Consider the following 20823-nt stretch of genomic DNA (forward strand, 5'->3'; position numbering starts at 1 on the left):
GGATCTTTCTGGGTGTGCAACAGTCCTGTTTAAGACCCTGCGGTCAAAATACTGCCCTATTGACCGTGCTTTAGTTCCCACCATCAACTCGCACACCTAGTCTTTCATTTTCCCTGAGGGAGGGCTGAGGAAAGTGTGTTTGTGTCCCCCAGAACAGAGGTACCGTGGTTCACAACGCACAGTCACAGCGAGGGCTGACCTGGAGATGTGTATGGCAGGAGGTCAGGTTGTGGTTACAGTCTGATCCACTGAGGTTGAGCTGTAAGAAGTTGCTATTATACATGTGCAAGATATGCTTCTCAGTTTTGGAAAAGCCTTTGTATGTGCGTATAAATATCATACAACTGGGTGCTGAGATGCGGGTACGATCACCTTCTGTTGTCTGCGACAGTCAGTGGCAAGCCACCTCTCTTTGTGCCCAACGCCTAATTTATGGGGAGGCTGATGCTGTTCCAAGGCGCTGTAAAATAATGAGAGTTTTTCATAGCCAAAACCACTTGGCTGGGTTGAGCTTACATATCTGCATCCTGCCTGTGCACATTGTGTGTCACCACGTCTGACACCAAGTCCTGCCAGTAAAAGGAGCTGGGGGCGAGTGGTTGTTTTTGGTGTTCAGGTTAAATCCCCTCCAAGAGGAGTGCTTGCTGCTGTCTGCGTTCCCTGCCTGACACTGACTACTTCTCCTTTCCATACCTGCCCCATTTCTCCGCTCATCCAGCTTCCATCCCACAACGCCCCCACTGATGCCTGCCTACCATTTTGCTGTTCTCCCATTTAAGAGACTAGAAAAGCCTTTATGCTGCTCTCCCCATCCGTGTGAGCCTACAGAGACTTCCAGCCGAGTCTTACGCTACAAGCAAAGTACTGATGAGCAGTTTTGCTGGAGAGGGGAGAGCAGGGCGAGGGTGTCCCCAGACATCTGGGACACTGAGTAGGGCAAGAAGCAAAGCAGAAGGGTTGGTCTGATGTTTGGGTGATGCTTGTTGTTAGGCTGTCACAGTTGCTGAGTGCTAAGTAAAAATATACCTGACATGATAGTTATTTAGGTGTCCTTAATGTGACCACAGTCACTTGTTACTTGAGACCACAAACAAGAAGAAACTCTCGTATCGATTGACACAGCAAATATCTTGTGCATTTATATAAAATTATTTTGGGCTGCTCTGCGTTCATCAGATGATTTGAGACAATCCATTTGTAGGTTCCTCTCAAGCACCTGTACTTGCTCCTACTTTCACCTTGCATTTCATGTTCTCCTCACCCTACAGGCAGCCAGATGGTTGAACGTAAGCCAAAACTAAGAAGGATTTCCTCTTTTCTTTTGAAGGGATGGGTGCTCAGAGATTTATCAGTAATACAGTTGTGCTTAATCACCTAGAGTCCGCCCTGTGTAACTAAGGCAGCCCACAGCATGTTGCTGGCATAAGCAGCTACTTTAGTAAAGTCCCACCTCAGTTGCCATTTTGTATTTGATGTAAAATTGTTCTTTATAGTTGTTTTTTTTTTTACTGTTATTAAGCAGTTGTCCTAAAATGCCAATAATGCGGTGATGTTCTAGTGCAGCTTTTGTGTGCTGTCATTTCATGTTAATCATTTAGATATTATGACCACTACATAATTTGGAAGAAGACTGTCGCTCTGTCTATGCTACATGTAAAATTTTAATATTAGAAGTGAATGACCCGGTTCATCATAGGTCTGATTAGTTCTTTAGAGAATCTGCTCTGTGCGGTAGCCTGTGCTGTCCATATTGATGTTAACATATTATATAAGCAGCTTTAGAAAATGCAGCCGGCTGAAAGCCCGTTTCTGTGTCCCCGTGCTCATTCACGACCCAAAGCAGAGCACTGACAACCAGGAGAATGTTACTAGGAAGCAGGCATTTCTGCTGTGGCTTTTTGGGGGAGTAGTAAAGCAAATTACTATCTTCAAATTAGCTTTGTCTGCAAACTGTACTCTCCAAACACTTTATATATAGGTATGTGTTAGAGATTTTACAGACCGGGTTAGATGTTCTTTTGCTGTTCAGATTGGGTGGTGAAGTAATGGAACATACTATTTTGGTAGCTTGGAACATGCCTCAGGAGTTGATGTGTTTCAATGCAAACAGAAGCCTGCAGTATGTGCTCTGTCCCTATATGGCACAGCACATCGTTGACTGGCTGTTTAAACACTAAATGTATTTTAATAGACAATTACAGTTTGTCAACAGAAATAGTCCCCTATAAAACTTAACCGTGGGTGAAGTGGGATTGCTACTGTGAATTTGGTGATAGGGTATTTTAGGATCATTTAGTGAGAGACCTTTTAGAAAGCAAAGACCAGAATTTGAGGTTTTGCAGTTTTGTTTCTGAGTCATGACCCTCTTCTGCAAGCTCCAGTGCTGGAACGTCATCTGCCCAGCACCTTCACCTGGATTTTGTAAGAAAAGGTTTGTTATCTTGCACTATCTTCCCTCAAAAGTGGAAACAGGAAGAAGAAATCAACTGTTCTGTTTGTTGTTCCTCAAATCTTTGGGAGGCAGGACCCTGGCAGACATTTCATCACCTCAGGTGAGCTATGTGGCAGATGCAATTTGTCATCTCTTTCCCTGTGGTAGGAGCTACTCTGCTTTAGTCATTCTGTCCTATGGTTACAAGGTTGTTCTGCAGTAAACTACACAGTGGAGATGATCTTGTCTAAAGGAAACACAATAAAATGTCCTCCAAGATTAATACACAAGATGAGAAATCCAATTAGAGCACGCATCCTGCCACTTCAGCCATTACAGGTAAGATGCCCACGATTAAGTCCTGTATATTACATAATAGCTATGGTGGGAGCAGGCTGCGTTTGATAAATTTGTTCCAGTTCTTGGTTATGGATAGTTCAGGGAACTAAACCAGCGACAGCTGAAGGCAAAGTTCCCAGACCAGAAAAGAATTAGGAGATCTGTATGTGTTCAAAGGTGGTAGAATAGAGGTGTTTGACCTTGCAGCCATTTGTTTGAGAGACACCAAAACAGAGATGGACAGCATGATGTAGGTTTGACAATTTTATTAACAAAGAACCCATGGGGCTCATTCATTAGTACAAAATACAATCATGTTCCTGTATGTTAAACAGCATTTTTTTTATTTTGTCTCTTTTCAACTGTTTCACAGTTATCAAAACAAAGCCCCTGCATATTGAACTTATTGTGCAAACAGTAATTATTTTAAGGATCAACTTCTGCACTAAGCCAAGTGTCAGAGAGCAGAATTTAATCTGGTTTTTACCCTTCCTTTGAAGGGCCACATGTGCTTCCTAAGAAACACATTCTAGTTGTTTGTCTTTTTTTTGCAGCAAACAATTTAAGGCCACAGTTTATCTGCAAATAATAAAAAACAACTCAAGAGATTTTAGGAAAAGGAAAAAAAAAAAAAAAAAAGCACATCTTTACCCTTCATGCTCTTGTTTGCTTGACCATGTTTATACCAGGTAGCGCACACATCACCTATCAGGTCTTACAGTCCAGAAAAGCACCTGATGTTCTTTAAGCAAGTATTTGGAATTACTAACATGCATGTTAATAGACAGCCCTATTACTTTTCAAGTAACTCTAATGGTATCTGCTTAAGGAAAATAGGCTTGTTCCCTTTCCAGGTGACGTGAATGGAAAATCCTGTGTTATGGGCACACCATCACTTAAAAAGGCATGAGCACTACCTCTTGAGACTCAACATTAATACTATTTTTCAGAGTGTCTTTTCTAAAACGTGCACTGAAATTTTGGTTAAAGCTACATTTGCTATAGAAGACAATACTTAAAGTTGCAAATGGAAAAAAAATAACTGCAGTTTGGAAACGTAATCTCAATCAATTTGTCTTTTACACTGATGTAAAAGTAACTTGAGGTGAAGTGCTAGAAAGTAGACAATGTAAGGAAGTCATACTGAAAGACGACTAAAAATATATATCCGTGTATGCCTGTAGAAAAATCCCTGCTTCTTAAATGAAGACAGATTTCATTAAAAAACATTTAAATCTTTTTTAAACTGCAGTTACTGATGAAATGAAGGAAACTCAAGTACTCTTCTTGTAGTTATGAGAAAGTAAAATGTTTTACCACATGAAGCACCAGGTTTTAACCCTAGATCCTTCTGTAAGGTGTATGGAGTAGTTCTAGCAGTTCAAAATCCCCTGCAGTTTAGAGACTCAACTGTAAACGTGCATATTGAGAATACTGTATTTCTGCTCCTTAAGTGATCTGTTGATGGTGGCTTACTTATTCCCATTGATGCCCAGCAGGAAGCAAACATTCTACTTTAAACGAAGGCAGCAAGAAGGGCCAAGTAAAATGCTGTGCCTTCACTCTTAGCAGCAACAAACTCTCACTGTTCTAAATGACCTGAGGAAGAAAACATTAAAATATTGCACCAAAACAAAATTAAACAGCAAAAACAAACATGGAAACACACAAACAAAAAATAGTATGGATAGCAAATGACCAGTGCAGCCCCTGACAATAGATCTCTAGACAAAAATGCAGGAGTAATGAAAAGCTTTGTGCCATTACCAGAGGATTTTGTTCCCCTGATGTTTGCTTTCACTTCAGTTATAAGCTATGTCTATTCTGGGTATATTTACACCTCTCCCTACGTCTCTTATCTCATTCACTAACCACAGAAACCATTTAGGGTCCCTTTTAGAACCTTGAAGTATGCTGGGGCTTTAACAAGACTTTTTTTTGGTCTCAGATCTGACCGTAAGCAAATATCCAAAACAGAGGTAGGCTTAGAAAGGCTTCTGAATAAATAAGTATCGTCCATTTTGCTAAGTATACCTGCTGTTGGCAAAAGGATTCTCCCTTGCCATGCTTCCCCTTATCATGCTATCCATAGGCTTAAGATGCAGAAAAAGAACTCACAGTAGAAGAGGCTAGAATAATTCCCTTAAGAAATCCCTTGAAAGAAAGCATAGTGCATAAGCTCTTATCAAAGTTCAATTTTCTTTTACATACTTGTGTCTTTCATTCAGTAAATGGTTGCCTTCATAATATTGCGCAATAGCTATTCTGTCATCCATGATGTCTTTAGAATCATTATGAATGATGAAATAGTACCACTTGGCAGTTGTTAAGAAGGGCAGGTTCTCATGAAATACGAAGTTAAGCTAGAGTGAAGATGTCGCTCCACATTTTAGTAGTGTTCCTTTCTTGGATGCTGACGGTGCAAAACTGAAGCCCCTTGAACACTGGAATCTTTTGGAAATGTTTTCTTACCCCACATTCTGGTCTACTACCCAAGTTCTACTATGGAAGTTGTCAACATTAACACAATTACGTAATTCTTCCAGAGTGTTCCAAACAAAATATAAATTCTTTTCTCTTTACATCTCCTCGTACTTTATGTAGTATATCCACTTTTTTGAAAGCATTCAGTACTTTCCAGTACTTCTCAGGTACTCCAAGCATCAATGCTCCCACAATATCCTCTGTGCAGACTAGTCCAGCAGATTCTCTTCCATCATCAAACATGCTCATACCTCCCTCTCCATTCTCCTTTGCCTTTCTTGTACACAAACTTAAGTTTTGAAAAGAAAACTGCTTCCTTTTTAGCTGCACTATCAGCTTAAGCAGCAGAAAGATTAAGACATTCATCACAATGGTGCTCGTTATAAATCTTCAGAGCATGAACGAAACCGGCTGAATTTCTTCTACATCAGTTGGATGTGGATCGATCTAGAGAGAAGAAAGGCAACAATTAATGTCTGTAATTCTTGCATTTCTGTATTGTGATAAAAACACCGCCTGCTGTTTATTTTTTTACCTCCGAATAAAGAGGTGGAGGCTGAAACCGGAACTCTTGTATATAAGCAAAGACAGGACAACACAGTTGTTCCTCACAGTCAATTGGTGGTGAATAAGCAGGAACATGTCTGGAGAACTCTTCCTCAGACACTACATCAGCATAATTTGGTGGTGCTGAAACACAAGAGATGCTACTGTCAAATTTCAAGCTATTCACTCACAACGCAGGTATTACAGTATCCAACACCACAAAAACTGTGTTTATTAAACATCGTACTTTTGTCCAACTGTATGAAGTGCGCTATAGACATAAATACGGTAACTAGAGTTGTGTTTTAAGTAAGCTTACGCGATTTGGCAGGAACACTACTGATGCTTTTAGGGTTACTCTAGCAACAAACCTGCATTGTATCAAGACATATTCAGTAATTAACTTTAAGGTGTCTACCTCCAAAGTAGAATTCCCACTATCAGAAGTTGGTTATTCAGCTGCAAGTAGTTGGATAAGGGTAAAGACAGGCTTAAAGGCTGGAGTTTAGGGTATCCTCACCAATACTTTTGGATCTACATTTAGATTTCTGTGCTTCACTTCTCATGAGTCATATTTTAATGGCCTACATCTCTAGTAGTTCCCTTAAACTGGCACTGCTACCCTGCTGTAGTAGACAGTACTATGTAAGTAAGGAGTTCAATGTGGATTACCTTCAGGGTGTTCTGGCATGGTCAGTGCCAGCCAGCTCATATCCATACTAAACTGGCTGGTAATGCTGGAGTTTCTGCTTGAAAATCCAATACATGGAATAGTGCCAATCACCAGAGGCATTTCAATCATCAATTTCTTAGCACCAGGAATGTGGATATACACCTATGTGACAACCCCCAAATAAAAGAAAAAAAAAAAACAAAACAAAACAAAACATCATGAGGCCCCATTGAATTGCTGGTCCTAAAGCTCCCTTACTCCCTATACTGCAGATTGTTTAATAATTAGGAGTTTTCTCATCCCAGATATGTTTAGCTAATACTTTGACAGCTTTTAATATTTTTCAGCAATTTCTTTCTTTTTCTACCTTGTCTCTAGATGACATGAAAAAATACACAAAAGGTTGACAAAAAATAATTATGCACTTGACTTTCAGTCCCATCTTCCTATTTCTGAAAAGAATGTCTAGAAGAACCCACTCAGCTTGAACTGCTTTCCCCTGATAACCTCCACAGGTCTAAAAAGCTGCATCTTCCTCAGACATTTTCCCACTTCCCTGTTATTTCTATCCTTCCTTTTCAGAATCTCCTCATGATCTTCAGTCTCTCACCTATATAGTATATTTGTATTTGTTGTTGTTCCCAAATTCAAAAATCTAAGAGCTGCTCAGAAGAAAAACTTCTTCTGTTCCCAACTCAATGTAGCATTCAGGACATTTGTACATAAATACATGTACATACATTCAGTACATTTGTAATAAAAATTCATACTTACAGCTAATGAATATTCTACTCTAATAATACAGCAGTCAAGTATAGAGGGGGATACAGGCGGGATTTTCAGAGTTTTCCCATTCCAGGTGTCTGTACTCCCAGAGGCAATATGGTTTCCTCGGACATTGGCAACCATCTGACGGAAAGTTTTTGTTTTCCCACTGGCCAGGTAAGTTTGTGTTTGGAAAATGGCAGCTTTTGGAACAATCAGTCGAGAAGAGCAGTTCTCAATTTCTGCATAGATTGGTATGGCTTCCCCTTAAAGACAGAAAAAGGTTCAATGAATGATTTGTATTTACCAACTTTCCTCTGGGAGTATCAAAGCATGTTGTGCAGCACGTACATCATCTGCAATGTTATGAGAACAACACTTGCTAGTTTCCTCAAGCTAGGTGGTTTTTTTTGGGTTTTTTTTTTTTTTTTGCAGAGTGGTATCCAGGCAGAATTATAGCCACCTACTACATTTTATGTATAAACAATGATTCATTTTGAAACATTAGCCATAATATGAACAAGCTATAAAAGCTTTATTTGCAAATTGTGCACCAGTCTTCCTTTTATATAGTGCTAACTGAATTCCAAAGTATTTTATTTTATTTCCTCAATGTATCTAATGTTATCAAGATGACAAAGAAGCTGCTAAAGCTCATTCTTACAGAAGTGTAAACTTACACAATCAGGACGTAAAAACCTGATTACATTCCCAGTTAAGTATTCTACCCCAAATAAAAGCATTTTGTTGTTCTTTAGACTCAAATGTACATGGCTTTTCTGTAAGATTACTAGCAGGGCCTCCTTTCCACTTATATTCCCAAGGGGGGAGGGAGGGGCAAGGCAAGATGATTTTTGTTAAACCAAGTCCATGGAGATCTCAAATTACTCCCTACTAAATGGAACTATTCTTTCAAATATAAAGTGTTAGCTTTTTCCACTGATATGGAAAAAACCCTATCAGATGTTTAATATTCACATTTTGAAGATAACTACTCTTACCATTACAGTATCCCTTCCTCTCAATTTTGGCACTGAGAGACACTGGCCCAGAGGTGAAAAACCAACAGCCAACCATCTTCTCCTGACTTCTTAGAACAGGTGTCTATAAAATATAGAGTATTTTTCATTTTATGGCATAAACTTATCAATCACTTGCAGTTTAATGTTATGCACATCAGTAATGGCAATCTGTCTCTAAAATCCACTTGATCTGGATCACTGTGCTACTCAGTGCAGCTAGACTTTTGCCACCAGGTGAAACGGAACCAAGGTTTGGCGATTGGTACATATGGCTGTTTTAAAATCGCACGCGTTCAGAATGTATCGACTAGGTAACACAGACACCAACATGCATTTGAGTGTAAGCTGTCTTCAAAAAGATTGATCTAGCCAATTTTGTAGGTGTGACCTTTTAAAGGTGTAATGGAGCACTGCAGTATTTGTGCCCTTGTTCCTCAGTGCAGAAGAATGCAGAATTAACTTCATCTGCGAGCAACTAATAGTTAAGCAGGTAAACTGTTTTCACCTTTGTATCCCTCACAAGAAAGGGCAAATGCATACACACTGGGCTAAGGTGATGCATCTTCATAACTTGCAAGCCACACAACGCCCCAAAAATTCAGGCTCATGACAAAAACCACCTTAACTATTAATGGAGGACTGTCACATTAGATGACATTTACACTCCCTGTAAAATTTTCATTAGAATAAACTTACAACACACAAGTACACGTCAAGGGGCCAAGCCAGGATATTTACGGGGCACTAGTGCCCAGTCAATATAACTATGAAGTCTAAAATTTGTGTTGTTTCATACTTTTTTGGTGGTAGCCTTGGAATCCATTAAGACAGGCACTGGTCACTTCATGTGCCCCACAGCCCTCTCCTGTACAACAACCTATGCTCTGCTCTGTCCTTGCAGAATCCGGATATGCCATCTTCACACTCCTAACATACGCTGTCAAATATAAAGACTGTATTTTGCTTACAGATGTGACTGCCAAAATACTTCTCTAAGTTCTCTCTAGAAAGATTAAAATGTAAGCCTATAAAGAGGAAAAAAACCCTGCTCAAAACATCTCTTAGCTACATTCACATAATGGTGAAATGTTGAAATTATCCTAGCATTTTAAATAAAATAGGAATTACTCATTCATATTTAAATGAATAACCATTTAGATCCAGTTGCTATCATGAAAGTGCAAGGTATAATTTTATATTATTTTCACAATATGGGTTGAGATAAAAAGAATCCAGCTCATTAGCTTCTATCTTGCCTATTTTCTCATTACTTAATGCCTGATCTTTCTTACTACTCTACAATATTTCCAGCGATTATTAGAAACTCAAAGCTTTAATGTGGCCAAATCTGTCATAAGGAAATAACTGAAAAGATCTCTGAAGCAGCTGCATGCACGCACTTAATGTTAGAAAACGACATGCAAAATGGAAGGATACGTAACATAATGGCCAGAGCATAAATGACAGGCTGGGCATGATTAATGCTCTTCTATAATTACTGTTCCTCAACCTACTATTATTGTAGAGTTTAGGACACTGCAGCCCTGTGAATGTAGTTGCTCTGGTAAGAGGAACTACTTTATGCATGTGCATTATTATTATTAAGCCTTATTTATGCATCTGAAGCCTGCAGAACTTTTTGGCAAGAGCATCTCTGCCAGCAGGGATGTAATCAATGGTATTAAAAAAAGCCACTCTGTTTGCTATTCACACAACCTAAGATCATCTATTTATAGAGAAAAGCTTAGGGAGCTTGCACGCTTTCAGAAGTCAGAAAATGACACTCCGGAACAACATGGAAGTGGTGACGGCTGGATGTGAATGCTTCCTGGAAAGGATTTTTTTTACAGCTGGCTTTGAAGGGGGGAGGAGGAGTGGAGGACCCTCTTACCAATAAAGCTGGTGAGCTGACATCGATGTGGCTGATGACCTGGAGCTCTGTCTGTACGCTTTGATCGGGTGCTGCAGGCCTCTCCAGAACTGCTTTCACATAGTACTGAATACTGCCATACTTCCCAGTAAAAGAGGTCACCAGAGGTCTGAAACAAACAGTCATAATAAGTTTGTAATTCAGTCCCAAACGTTAACACTTCCTGTGTACATAAATGTTTACCAATTTACAGCTCATACTTTTAAGGCCTTAGGGAAACTGAGGCAAACTTAGCGGTTGGTTAAGACAAAAATATAACGCTGACCTATCAGCTCGATATGAAAAAAATGCAAGTCAAGTTACATGAAGTTACTGTTCCACAACAAGCCGTGTCCAGCACAATCCCTCACGTTGGATTATTTAACTTACTCTTGAGGGAGTTGAAAGCTGAAGGGAAATTCATGCCTTCCATCTAGAAGAATTAAGCTTTCCTCACCTGTAAGATAAAAATGAATAGTATGTTTTAGTTATTCCATAAATAGAAGAACAAAGCAGACGCTTTTATAAATTATTTATGTATAAAACCACCCAGATGCAAGGGACTAGGAGAAGTTTTTATTGATCCCAGTGGGTTCTGGATTGCAGCCCATGCTTTATTTATGCTGTGATGTGATTTCAATGAAAAAAAATCAAGGAAACATGGAGACCTTGAGTTTCAGTTCAGGACTCTGGCCAATTTCTAATCCAAAATGGCCTCTGGAAAGCATAAAGTAAGTTTCATTTCCTTTTCAGCAAGACAATCAACGTACTTTTTCAATTAACAATTAACTTTTGTGCTAAAAAGCTGCAATTTAAGTCAGTATTATGAAATACTATTAATATACATCCTCTTAACGTATTCATAGAGGGCCTGCTGTTACATGATTTTTTTCAAGGCCTGAATTTACTTTCCCTGCAGATAAACTTGAGCAGCGTTTCACCCTTACAGAACGAAATGCCTTTTCCCTTTCATTTTTCAGTGCTGCCACAGTGCTGCAGTGTCCGAGTGACAAAACTGCCAGCCGGGGGCCCAAGCACCAAGGAGCTTCCTCTGCTCTCTCCAGCCGCTGCCAAAGGCGGCCGATCGCTTCCAGTGTCTTCCACGGGCGGCTTCCCCGATGCCGCTCGCAGGGCCCGGTGCCGTTCACCGAGGAGCCAACCCCCGCAGGAAACCACGCGGGGCGGGGGTGGGGGGGGCGGTGTGCGAGCCGCGGGCTCGCTTCTGGCCCCGATCCGCGCTTCTCAGCCGCTTACACCGCGAACGGAGCGACCGCGGGAGGAAGCTGCGGCCGGGCTGGGGACGCACCGGAGTCCGGAGCGGGAGCGATGCCCCCCGTGGGCCGGGCACCCACCCAGGCCCCACGCTGCTTCCCAGCACCCAGAGACCGGTTTCTCCTCAGAGCCGGTTTCGGCCCTCAGCCTCCCCGGTCCCCGGCCACAGCAGCCCTGGGCGCCTTGCTGCAGCCGGCAGCCCTGCGGCCCCTCCGCCCACGCCGCAGAGCACCGGGCGGGGGGGTGTCTGGCCCCGCGGCCCTGCCCGGCCGCCTTCCCCGGCGAAGGAGGCGCCAGTCCCCCCGGTCCCACCCCCGCTGGGGCGGGCGGCCCCGCCGGCCCTCACGTGGCGGTCAGGCGGGGAGCCTGCCCCCAGGGCCCGGCCCGCCGCCCCGCTCACCCTGCCCGCGCCGCCCGCCCCTCACCTTCGCGCGGGTCCCGCAGGAGGCTCTGCCGGATGTCCAGGTACCGCACCTCCGCCTCCCGCCGCGGCCCCGGCCCCGGCGTCCTCAGCGCCACCCCCCAGGTTCCCGCCCCGGGGACAGCGCCCGAGTTCTCGCTCCAAGCGACGCGGGCCCGGCCGGCGGCCTCCAGGCGCAGCCCGCGGAGCGGCAGCGGCCCCGCCAGCTCCAGCAGCACCTGGCCGGACACCGTGTCCCCGCTGCAGTAGCCGCCGCCGCCGCGCCGGGCCTCCTCCTCCAGCACCAGGGCCAGCGTCTTCACCGTCCCGCCGGCCCCGGGACCCAGGCCCGGCCCGGCCGCCGCCATCGCTCCCCGGCTGCGGGGGGAAGCCTGCGGCTGCCGTCTACGGTTGCTTTAAAACCAGCCCGTCTCCGCCAGCGCCCGCAGCGGAAAGTCCCGCCCCGGCGCGCGCCTCATTGGCCACCCCTCAGCTCCTCGCTCTGCTATTCGCCGCGGGCTGCCCCTGGACCCCCTCCTCATTGGTTCCCAGTCGGGAGCACACTCGCAGTGCGTCACGCTGCGTGATCACCGCGGCGGAGCCAATCGGGTGCGGACGGCGGCGCGTGGACAGCGCCCGGATTGGCAGGCGGCTGCAGCTACCTGGAGAGAGGGCCAATGGCGCGGCACGGCCGCCACGTGCACAGCCTGTGGATAAACAGGCAGGGAAGGGGCGGGGCGAGGGCCCTGGGGGCGGGGCCTGGAGGCGTGGCGGGGCGAGGGGGCCGGGCCGGGCGGGGAGGCGAGGCTCAGGTCCGGGCCCGGGCTCGGGCCCGGGGGCGGCTGGCGGGGTCCCTGGCCCTGCGGGCGGTCAGCCGGGCAGCGGGGTGCTCGGGGGTCCTGGCCCCGGCTGTCTCACCGCAGGGCTGTGGCCACTGCCTGGGCAGCCCGGTGGGGCGGTGGGCCCCGCGCTGCAGGGGGCTGTGGGCCCGGGTAGGCCTCGGCTGCTGTCATGGCGGCTGAGGGAGGGAGCGCTGGGCCTGGTGCAGCCTCTCCCCACCGGTAGCCGGGCTGGCTGGGGGGGCTTGAAGCCCTCTCCCAGCCCGCTGGTGAACGGGAGGGAGGTGGAGGGGTTCCGTCAGTAAATGAGCTGTGCTGCGTCGCCCGCAAACCCCGCTGCCCGCACGGATGCGGTATTTTTCTGTACTTCGTAAGCCAAGAAGCGGCCCGGCTCAAGAGCCTGTCCTGCAGAGCCCTGCTCTGTGGCTGGACAGCTGTACAGAGCTGCGTGCCGCTACACCTGAACAAAATGGCGTAAACGTTTCCATACAGGGGATCCATAGGTAATACTTGGAAGGTTTATACAGTAGAATAAATGCAAAGTTTACTGTTATTTTCAGTTGTTAGAAGCATAAGCTTAGGGAAAAACCACAGCATCTACAGGAAGAGTGGCAAATATGTGTGTGGCGATAGGCGAGTACGGCCCGATCCAGCAGCCCCACAGAGGCGAGGCTGCTGCAGCTCCAGCCTCCTTACACGTTGCAAAAGGAAATACTTTGCATATATTGGACGGATACTAAAAATAATTTTGTTCTAGGAAGCGTCATATTTTGTGATTGCCCGAGTCGGCAGTCGTGCATCTTCCTGAAGGTGTGTGCGGTGAATGATCTGCCAGCGCTTCCATTGGTAACCAAGGAGTCATTTCCCGGTCCGAGTCACCTGCCTGCTTGAAGCTTCTGACAGCCGCATCGTCCTGCATTCCTCCATCCCTCTGGAGCGCTGGAAAACACCAGCCTGGTGCTTCCCAGCTGACTCAGTTAATGACTGAAATTAGCAAAAAATGTCTTCCAGACTCAGAGCCTTGGCTTTTAAAGAATTCCTCAGAATCCCTGGCAAACCTTTGTGATGTCCTGTCCTGTGAAATGTAGGCTCGTGTTCAGAGTTCTGTGATGAAGAACTTGCCAGGAGTGAGGTGGCCTTCTGAACACCTTTCGCTGGCCACAAGTTAATGCATACCTCTGTGTTAATCAATTATAACGTGGGAAAAAGTGATGTGGTTACAGGTGGGGTGAATTCGTAGGTTTTATTTGGACCCTGGGCCACAGGTTCCCCAGCTCACAATGAAGAATTATGTAATTTAAGAAAATAATGCTGTGATGTTTCTTTGAGTATTTAATTAATTTGGGGATATTAAAAATTATTTTGTGCTTTTTGAAATATTAATTTGAAAAGTTAGTTTGTGCTTTTGGAAATAGTTTTAATAGAAACTGCAAATGTTGCATTATAGTTGGGAATTGTGGTGTATAAAATCATGCTATCTTTGTTATTTTTTAGTTCAATTAAACTAATACAGTTTTCAGTTTTGCATAAATCTTTTCCTTCCGTCCAGTTTGTACATTAGCAGGTATCAGTCAGTTTTGTAGCCAGCCCACAGAACATGCTTGGATGTGAGTGTGGAATATTTGCTAAATTTGCTTAGGTACAATGTGTGTACGCAATTTCTTGCAACTGATTTTGAAAGTATGATACATACATACATATATAAAAAAACCAAAACCAAAATCCCACACCTCCTTTTTCTTCCCTGTATGCATTAGATCCTGTATAAAAGTAATTAATTCTTTTATGGATATTATGTGACCATTCAAATGTTGCCTCCCATTTATTCTTTGCAAGTGCAAATGAGCTAAATAGGGAAATGAATAAACATGGCAAACTGCATGTGAAACAAAACATCATAGAGAATTAGTGAGAGTTGAGAGGCTTGAATAACTTGAACAATTTAGCCCCCGGAGGCCACAATTAACAGAAAGGCTCTGTCACAGTCAGATGATACTCGTTCCAGATGTTTGTTTGCCCTTTAATATTATTTTTTTTTACAGCAGAATTTAAAGACCAGAACTTGTTGAAATTGCCATGGAGCGCTTGGTTTGCTCACCCATCTTGAGAACACTTTCCTGAGCGTGAGGGGTTTCAGCTGAAGTTGCAGCGAGTGGTGGAAGCCGCCCCACCGCTGTTTTAGTCTCTGACAGGCCAGAAGGGAGGACAGAGGATGAACCCTCTGTGTGTGTGAGACTGGGCGTTTGTGGGGGCGTGTATGTGTGAAAGACCAAGAGCTGTATTAACACGCTTGATCATATTTTCATTTCACTTATTTTGCCACTTTATTCAGAACTACGTGAGAAAGAGCTGCCTGAGCAAGTTAGTCAGTGCTCAAGTTAGCCTGTAAGAGTAAAGAACACACAAAGAACAATCCAATTTGAGAGTATCCACAAAGCTGTGAACAGCTCTAGCAGTAATCACAGGCTTGTCTTGAAGATGAAGGAACTAGGAGAACATCTTCCTACAGCAGCTGGTAATAGCCCAGCTCTGCTGGTTCACTGGGAAACGACTGCTGTGGTCAGATCACTGAATTTAGATAGATCTGGCTGCAAGTTTCTACATGTAATGATTATTTTTAACTCATTTCAGTGCACATATTGGAGATAGGCTATCAGGGCTTGAACCTGCCAGAAGAGTTTTTCAAAGTATCCTGTAGCTTCCAAGTTTCCACAACAGGAAGGACACCTGATATATAAATAATCATTTTTGTGGAAGCTGCAAGAAAAGAAGTGGTCTTACCAACAGCAACCACTACCAACAAGGTCTCTGTTTTTCAGAGATCCCAGGTGTGACTGAGAAGGAAGTGAAAAACTTAGTCAGTATTTGCTGTCCTCTTCCTGCTCGAAGGGAACTGAGACAGAGCTCAGATCTTCAGTCAGGCACCAGCACTAGGAGTTTGCCAACTAAGCCTTTCCGATCTTAATCAATAGCCTGACAGTTCAGAGAGTGAACAGCTATTTCTGCTGCTGGAGGAGGACTTTGAGAAGTGTTTATGAGAGCTGCTAACAGTTAATTTACAAGCTGTGGGTTTATTATTTGAGATTGCTGTACTATAACATCTGTTCAAATGTCTTATCCAGTACGAAACACAACGGGCAAAGAACCAGTGCCTGAGCTGCAGCTGAGCTCAGAGGAAGAGCTGTGAAGTATGCTCTGCTTGAATGAAGGCCTCACAAAGGCAGTGAACAGCCTAAACCGCATACCGACCTTCTTCTGCATGGTGGGGAGGATTTGCTGGTACACCTCGACTTTTATCTGCAGGTAGCCTCAATGTTCTCAGCAGGTCTGACAGAAAGCAGTGGCGTGAGAGCAAGGTTTACCCCTGAAAGCAGATGTTCCAGAAAAGCCCTCAGAATCTGGGGCCTTTTTGGCCAGATACTCAGAAATCCTCCGTCTGGGTTAGTTTGTGGAGTCAGGACAGGCAGGGATGGGAGGCCGTTCCTTTCTGTCCCTACTTCCTGGCCTTTTACCAGTGAGTTTCTCTACAGCACTGTGCCAAAAATGCAGCCCTGGAACGGAGCGCGAATTCTCCCTGGCGCTCCCAATCAGCACAAGGCGGCGACGAATGGGTATTGGTGACACCTGCTGTCACGTACAGTCTTTTATTGCTTTTATTTTATTACCAGTAATTGAAAGGTCAGCCAAATTTTTCTTAGGCGATTAAGTGACATTTAGAGATAGGAGATTGCAGGGAGCCAGAGATGCTTTTCCGAATGCTGCTGCAAGTGCAGCGACCAGCTAGCCTGCTATGTCACCACTGCGAGTTATAAAACACCAGTGAGCGTATTTTTAAGAATCATGCTGTACGTGGTACACTGAGAAAAGCAAATACTAAGCTACTGGCACTGGAATCTCAAGGTGCACATTTTATCTCGGCAGGTGTTTGTTCACACAGCCTGTCAGACAAAGTGCGACTGCATTGCAGGCCAAAGGACCAATCTTAATACAAGGTTATGTCTGGAAATGGAAAATCACAAATGACAGTAGGACTGCCGGTGTAGGAAATCTAGGGCAGAGTAGGCTGATGACTGAGAACCAAACTGCAGAGGCTCATGCACTGAGTGCTACCCTGTCCTCACCTTCTGAGGGGTGGGAGAGGTGCTCTCATCCCTGACTTTAGAAGCTGGGGCAGAGGAAAGGGGTGTGATGCAAACCGCAAGGGACACTTTCCACTTTCAGTGGCAGCGCGGTGCCAGCACCTTCCCCCTCACCTCCAGATGAACAGTCTCCTGAGGCGGCAGCAGCGAGCCTGCCCACAGGGCAAGGGTCCCTGTAGCAGTTCCTAGCCCAACGCACTGGGATTGCATCCCAGCATGTGATGGACCTGTTGTTTCATGCACTGGTAAAGAAAACACTTGAGTGACCTGTTGTTTGCTTAGATATTTATACAGTGACTCAGAGTGCAGGTTCTGTTACGGCTGGTTCCCTTGGACAAGAGCAATCTAAATCCAGCACTCAGTTGGACAGCAGAGGACAGCTTCGGGGTAGCTTTGGCTGTTTACAGCAAGGAGCGTGAGTTGAGAAAAATGGATGTGGTTAGAACATCCCTTCATCCTGGTGTCCCCTGAGGACAGAAAGATTTATTGGGGTTAGTGGTGCCTGGACAATTAAAGTGGCCTTCTGGAAGTGCTCCTCTGGAGGAAGAGCTTCCTACAATTGTCACATGTACCCCTGTGCATTTCAGTGACTCTGACTTCAAAGCAAGGTGGTCAGAAATACTCCTATAAATATCTGACACAGAGGGAGGATACAGATTTCTGTTGTTAAATCAACTCTGAAACAGTAGCTGCATTATTCATGTGTGGATCGTGGTTTGGTGTTCCAGCTCAAGGCAATGAATAGCCAGAATGGAAAAGGACAATTAACAAACTTATTTGTGCTGCTTTAGCTGGTTCTTACCATGGGCTGTAATTTGAGGGTTTTAAGGGCTTTGTAAAGTGCTTTTTTTTTTTTTTTTGATTTAAGCTGAAAAAGTTTGAACTTGAGATGAACCCAAATCTCATACTAGAAAACCTCACACTGAAGGGAAGTGCATGCCTGAACAAGAGCATTCCTGTAAACAGGAATGTGTGCTTTGTGGTGACTCTTCAGCCTTACCAGTTCACACCAAGCAATGGTGTGGGATCACATCGCTGGGAAAACACAGATGGCATATCCCAAATCATTGTAAAGATAGTTCCAAGTGCACTATTTGCTGGACAACATCTGGTAGAAGTCCCTCTCCCGCTGTCCCTCTCAGCATGGTCCAGCAACACAGCAATTGACAGAGGTAGAAGTGCTCCACATGAAGCATTTTTTTTTTCCAGCACCATTTCTGGTGATGTCTTGATTCTGGCTAGGACAGAGTTAATTTTCACCTGAGCTGGGAGAGGAGCTGGAGCTGGTGGCACCTGAGGCTGGGGGACACAGCTGGGATAGGTTACCAATTAGCCAACAGCTGGAGTAGTTTACCCCAATGAGCCCAAGGTCTGGTCCATCCCATGTGACCTCAGGCTCAGAGTATAAAGTGGGGATGGGGCTGAGGGACAGGTTTTTTTTGCTACTTGGGAGGGAGCTGGGAATCAGCATCTGCAGTGAGCTGTTGTACTGTAAATTATGTGTGTAAGTATATTCTGTTACTGGTTTTTGCTTTCTATCTTTTTCTTTTCCTCTGTTGTTTTCTTAAACTGTTTTTGCCTCAACCCATGACTTTTGTCTTTTCTATCCCAGTTCTCCTCTGTATCCCACTGAGGGAGGCAGTGATGGAGGAGTGAGTGACTATGGAGTATTTTAGCTGCTGAGTGGGGCTAAACCACAACGGATGGCTGCTGTTGCTGCCCAGGCTTAGGAAAGATATTACTTCAACAGAAAATGGAGATAATGGAATGCTTTATGCCAAAAGCAGATGTAGAGTAAGAGCTATGATGGATGGAAAGTGGAGTCAGCGCCCAAGGTAACACAAGGGATTGGCAGGGCAGGAAGCAGCCTGGGATCGCAGTTGAGCTCTGCTGATGGGAATGCGTGTTTGGCTTCTACTGCTCTTTCAGCATGATTTGCAATATGGACACAGTATGATCCTGTCTTAAAAAGGTGTGTGTCATGAGGTGTTTATGCTTGATGTCAGATTGTGGGATGTTGTAAGAGAAAGGATGATGTTAGGGAAGTTGCACAGATGCATTCAGATACTTGACGTCCTACAGCTAGAGTAGCAGAAGTTGCTCTATGATGTGGAACCTCTGAGGGAGAGTTTGGAGTTTTGTGGGATCTGCCCAGAGTTAAGTTTACCCACTATCACAAGCTACTATGTTTTCCTTGCATGCTTTTCTTGAGCTTAAAGGCCAAGCCAGTATTTCAGTCATAATATAATAGCAGTGCCTGGGGCAGGAGGGGACCAAATGAAAGCAGGGCACCATCACTGGTAAGGTGTGTGGAGGTGAGGACTCCCCACATGGTCCTCCCATCAAGAAATTCACCCTGGATGGCAGAAGAAGGCAGAAAAGCAAGCATACCCCCAAAAAACTCAGTTGCTTAACAACATTTCACTAACATTTGGTGACCAGAACAACCTTGGACCTGTAAGCAAGGCATATCATCAAGATATCCAAGGATATTCTTGGTGTCCAAGAGAGGACACCGAACTTCTGCCTTCAGCGCTTTGGAGAAAGGTAGAACACCCCAGTGATGGAAGCTGACTAACAAACTTAGGGGGGAAAAATCCTCTTACAGTTACCGGTAACCAGCTGATGCTGCAAGGCATGAAATCTGATTATAATTATTGTCTTAGGGTAGAGCTGCACCTTTTACGAGCATGTCCCATTGTGGAAGTGAATCTGAATCTATCTCAGATAATTTCACAGGCCCTGCGGAGACCAGGATGTTTCGAGTCACATATTCCTTCCCCTTCGTGTGCGTACAAGCCAAGACTCCCACAAACACTGGATCAGAGCATCCTAGAAAGATACGGAATCTTGCCATAAAGGTGCCAGGACATGGCAGCACTGTTATTCTTTCCAGTCTCCTCTGGTTTTCATTCATCTTCCTGCAAGGAAATTGTGTTGTAAATCAAGGTAGAAATTGTTAGTTTCTAAATAGTAGGTCATTGTTTTGCTACTTTGTATGAGGTCAAATCATTCACATTACTGAATTTTTCTAGGTATCTGTCAGGAATTATCACCCTCCCAAACCTTTCCTGTGATAAACTGAAGAAGTTGAATCTTTTATGCCTTGTATCATGAGGCCCATTTCCCCAAACCTTGGGAGTCTGTGTGGCTAGTGGCTTTTAAAAGCCACTAGTGGGTTAACCACATATAAAAATACTTAAGCATTTCTTGGATAAATTTGTTGGTAACCAGTTCAAGCTGTAATTAAAACAGAAATTATAAAGCTGGGCTGGCAGTAGCTGGTTAAGCATATATTTCCTTTTAAAATAAAGTACACAAATAATTCTAAAATGTAAGAAAATATTAGGACTTTGTATAATTTCAGTTACTGCATAGGTATGTATTATCTGTGTGTTACAGACATACATATATGTGTAAATATATATATATAAAAGAAAAAGAGAACACACACAACTCACTTGCTATGGGAACTGCTGGTATGTAAGCCCATAATGGTCAGCTAGCCCTGAAAAGCATGGGAGATAAGAACACACTTACTATTAATACTGTTCATTTTTAGCAGGTCTCACAGTATAGCTCCTATTTTGATGCTTTCTTCTGAAATAAGAAGCATTAGGTATTATCAGAGGCAGGATACAGGGCTAGATGGACTTTTAACTGCCTGCTGTTGTGATTCTTATCTTCCTCTATGGGGTGAATCAGAATTCTTTGGATCAATGAATGTACACAGTCTTTTCTTGTATCAGAATAGCATTACACATCTTCCTGTCATTATAATACACCAGACAATTATTTTCAATGATAATGACAAGACCACGTCAATCACAGAACTTCTGTAGTGGGAATTCGCTTCTTATTACATCTTTCACATGGCAAATTTCTGCCTTTTTTCTTCTTGAATTATCACTCAGAAGTTGGTAGCAAAATATTCAGAATTTTAAAAAGAGAAAGCAAACATCTTCTGCTGCCATTGATGCTCTAAGTTACATAGGCATTAACTT

The 20823-nt window shown here is 44.2% G+C and overlaps 1 protein-coding gene and 1 long non-coding RNA gene across 3 annotated transcripts; one reads left to right on the plus strand and one right to left on the minus strand.

Moving 5' to 3' along the window:
* Positions 1–4103: 4103 nt before the first annotated feature.
* Positions 4104–12320, minus strand: ARRDC4 (arrestin domain containing 4). 2 transcript variants are annotated; one of them, XR_015259903.1, is made up of 9 exons: positions 11867–12320; positions 10560–10626; positions 10152–10299; positions 8240–8342; positions 7248–7504; positions 6473–6635; positions 5790–5944; positions 4982–5701; positions 4104–4369 (listed from the first exon to the last, which is right to left on the minus strand). XR_015259903.1 is itself a non-coding variant. In XM_086757362.1 (8 exons), exons 1-8 carry the CDS (start codon positions 12207–12209, stop codon positions 5645–5647), a joined length of 1293 nt encoding a protein of 430 aa, XP_086613488.1. In that variant the 5' UTR covers positions 12210–12320; the 3' UTR covers positions 4104–5644. The 2 variants fall into 2 exon arrangements, 1 of the variants encoding a protein (XP_086613488.1); XM_086757362.1 differs by having other exon boundaries at positions 4104–5701.
* LOC147599220 (uncharacterized) lies at positions 11783–14199 on the plus strand. The gene is made up of 2 exons (XR_015259904.1): positions 11783–11906; positions 13438–14199. It is a non-coding gene; the product is annotated as an uncharacterized LOC147599220 (long non-coding RNA).
* Positions 14200–20823: the final 6624 nt, after the last annotated feature.

Source organism: Chlamydotis macqueenii, chromosome 12 (genome assembly GCF_036417535.1).
Source record: "Chlamydotis macqueenii isolate bChlMac1 chromosome 12, bChlMac1.mat, whole genome shotgun sequence".
Taxonomy (NCBI): domain Eukaryota; kingdom Metazoa; phylum Chordata; class Aves; order Otidiformes; family Otididae; genus Chlamydotis; species Chlamydotis macqueenii.

Excerpts from the sequence above, each read along its gene's own strand:
- ARRDC4 (XM_086757362.1), bottom strand. The coding sequence starts at position 12,209 with ATGGCGGCGGCCGGGCCGGGCCTGGGTCCCGGGGCCGGCGGGACGGTG. Across the intron at positions 8,343-10,151 it reads TCAGCTCACCAGCTTTATTG|ACACCTGTTCTAAGAAGTCA; the intron begins GTAAGAGGGTCC and ends TATATTTTATAG. Across the intron at positions 5,945-6,472 it reads CATGCCAGAACACCCTGAAG|CACCACCAAATTATGCTGAT; the intron begins GTAATCCACATT and ends CTTGTGTTTCAG.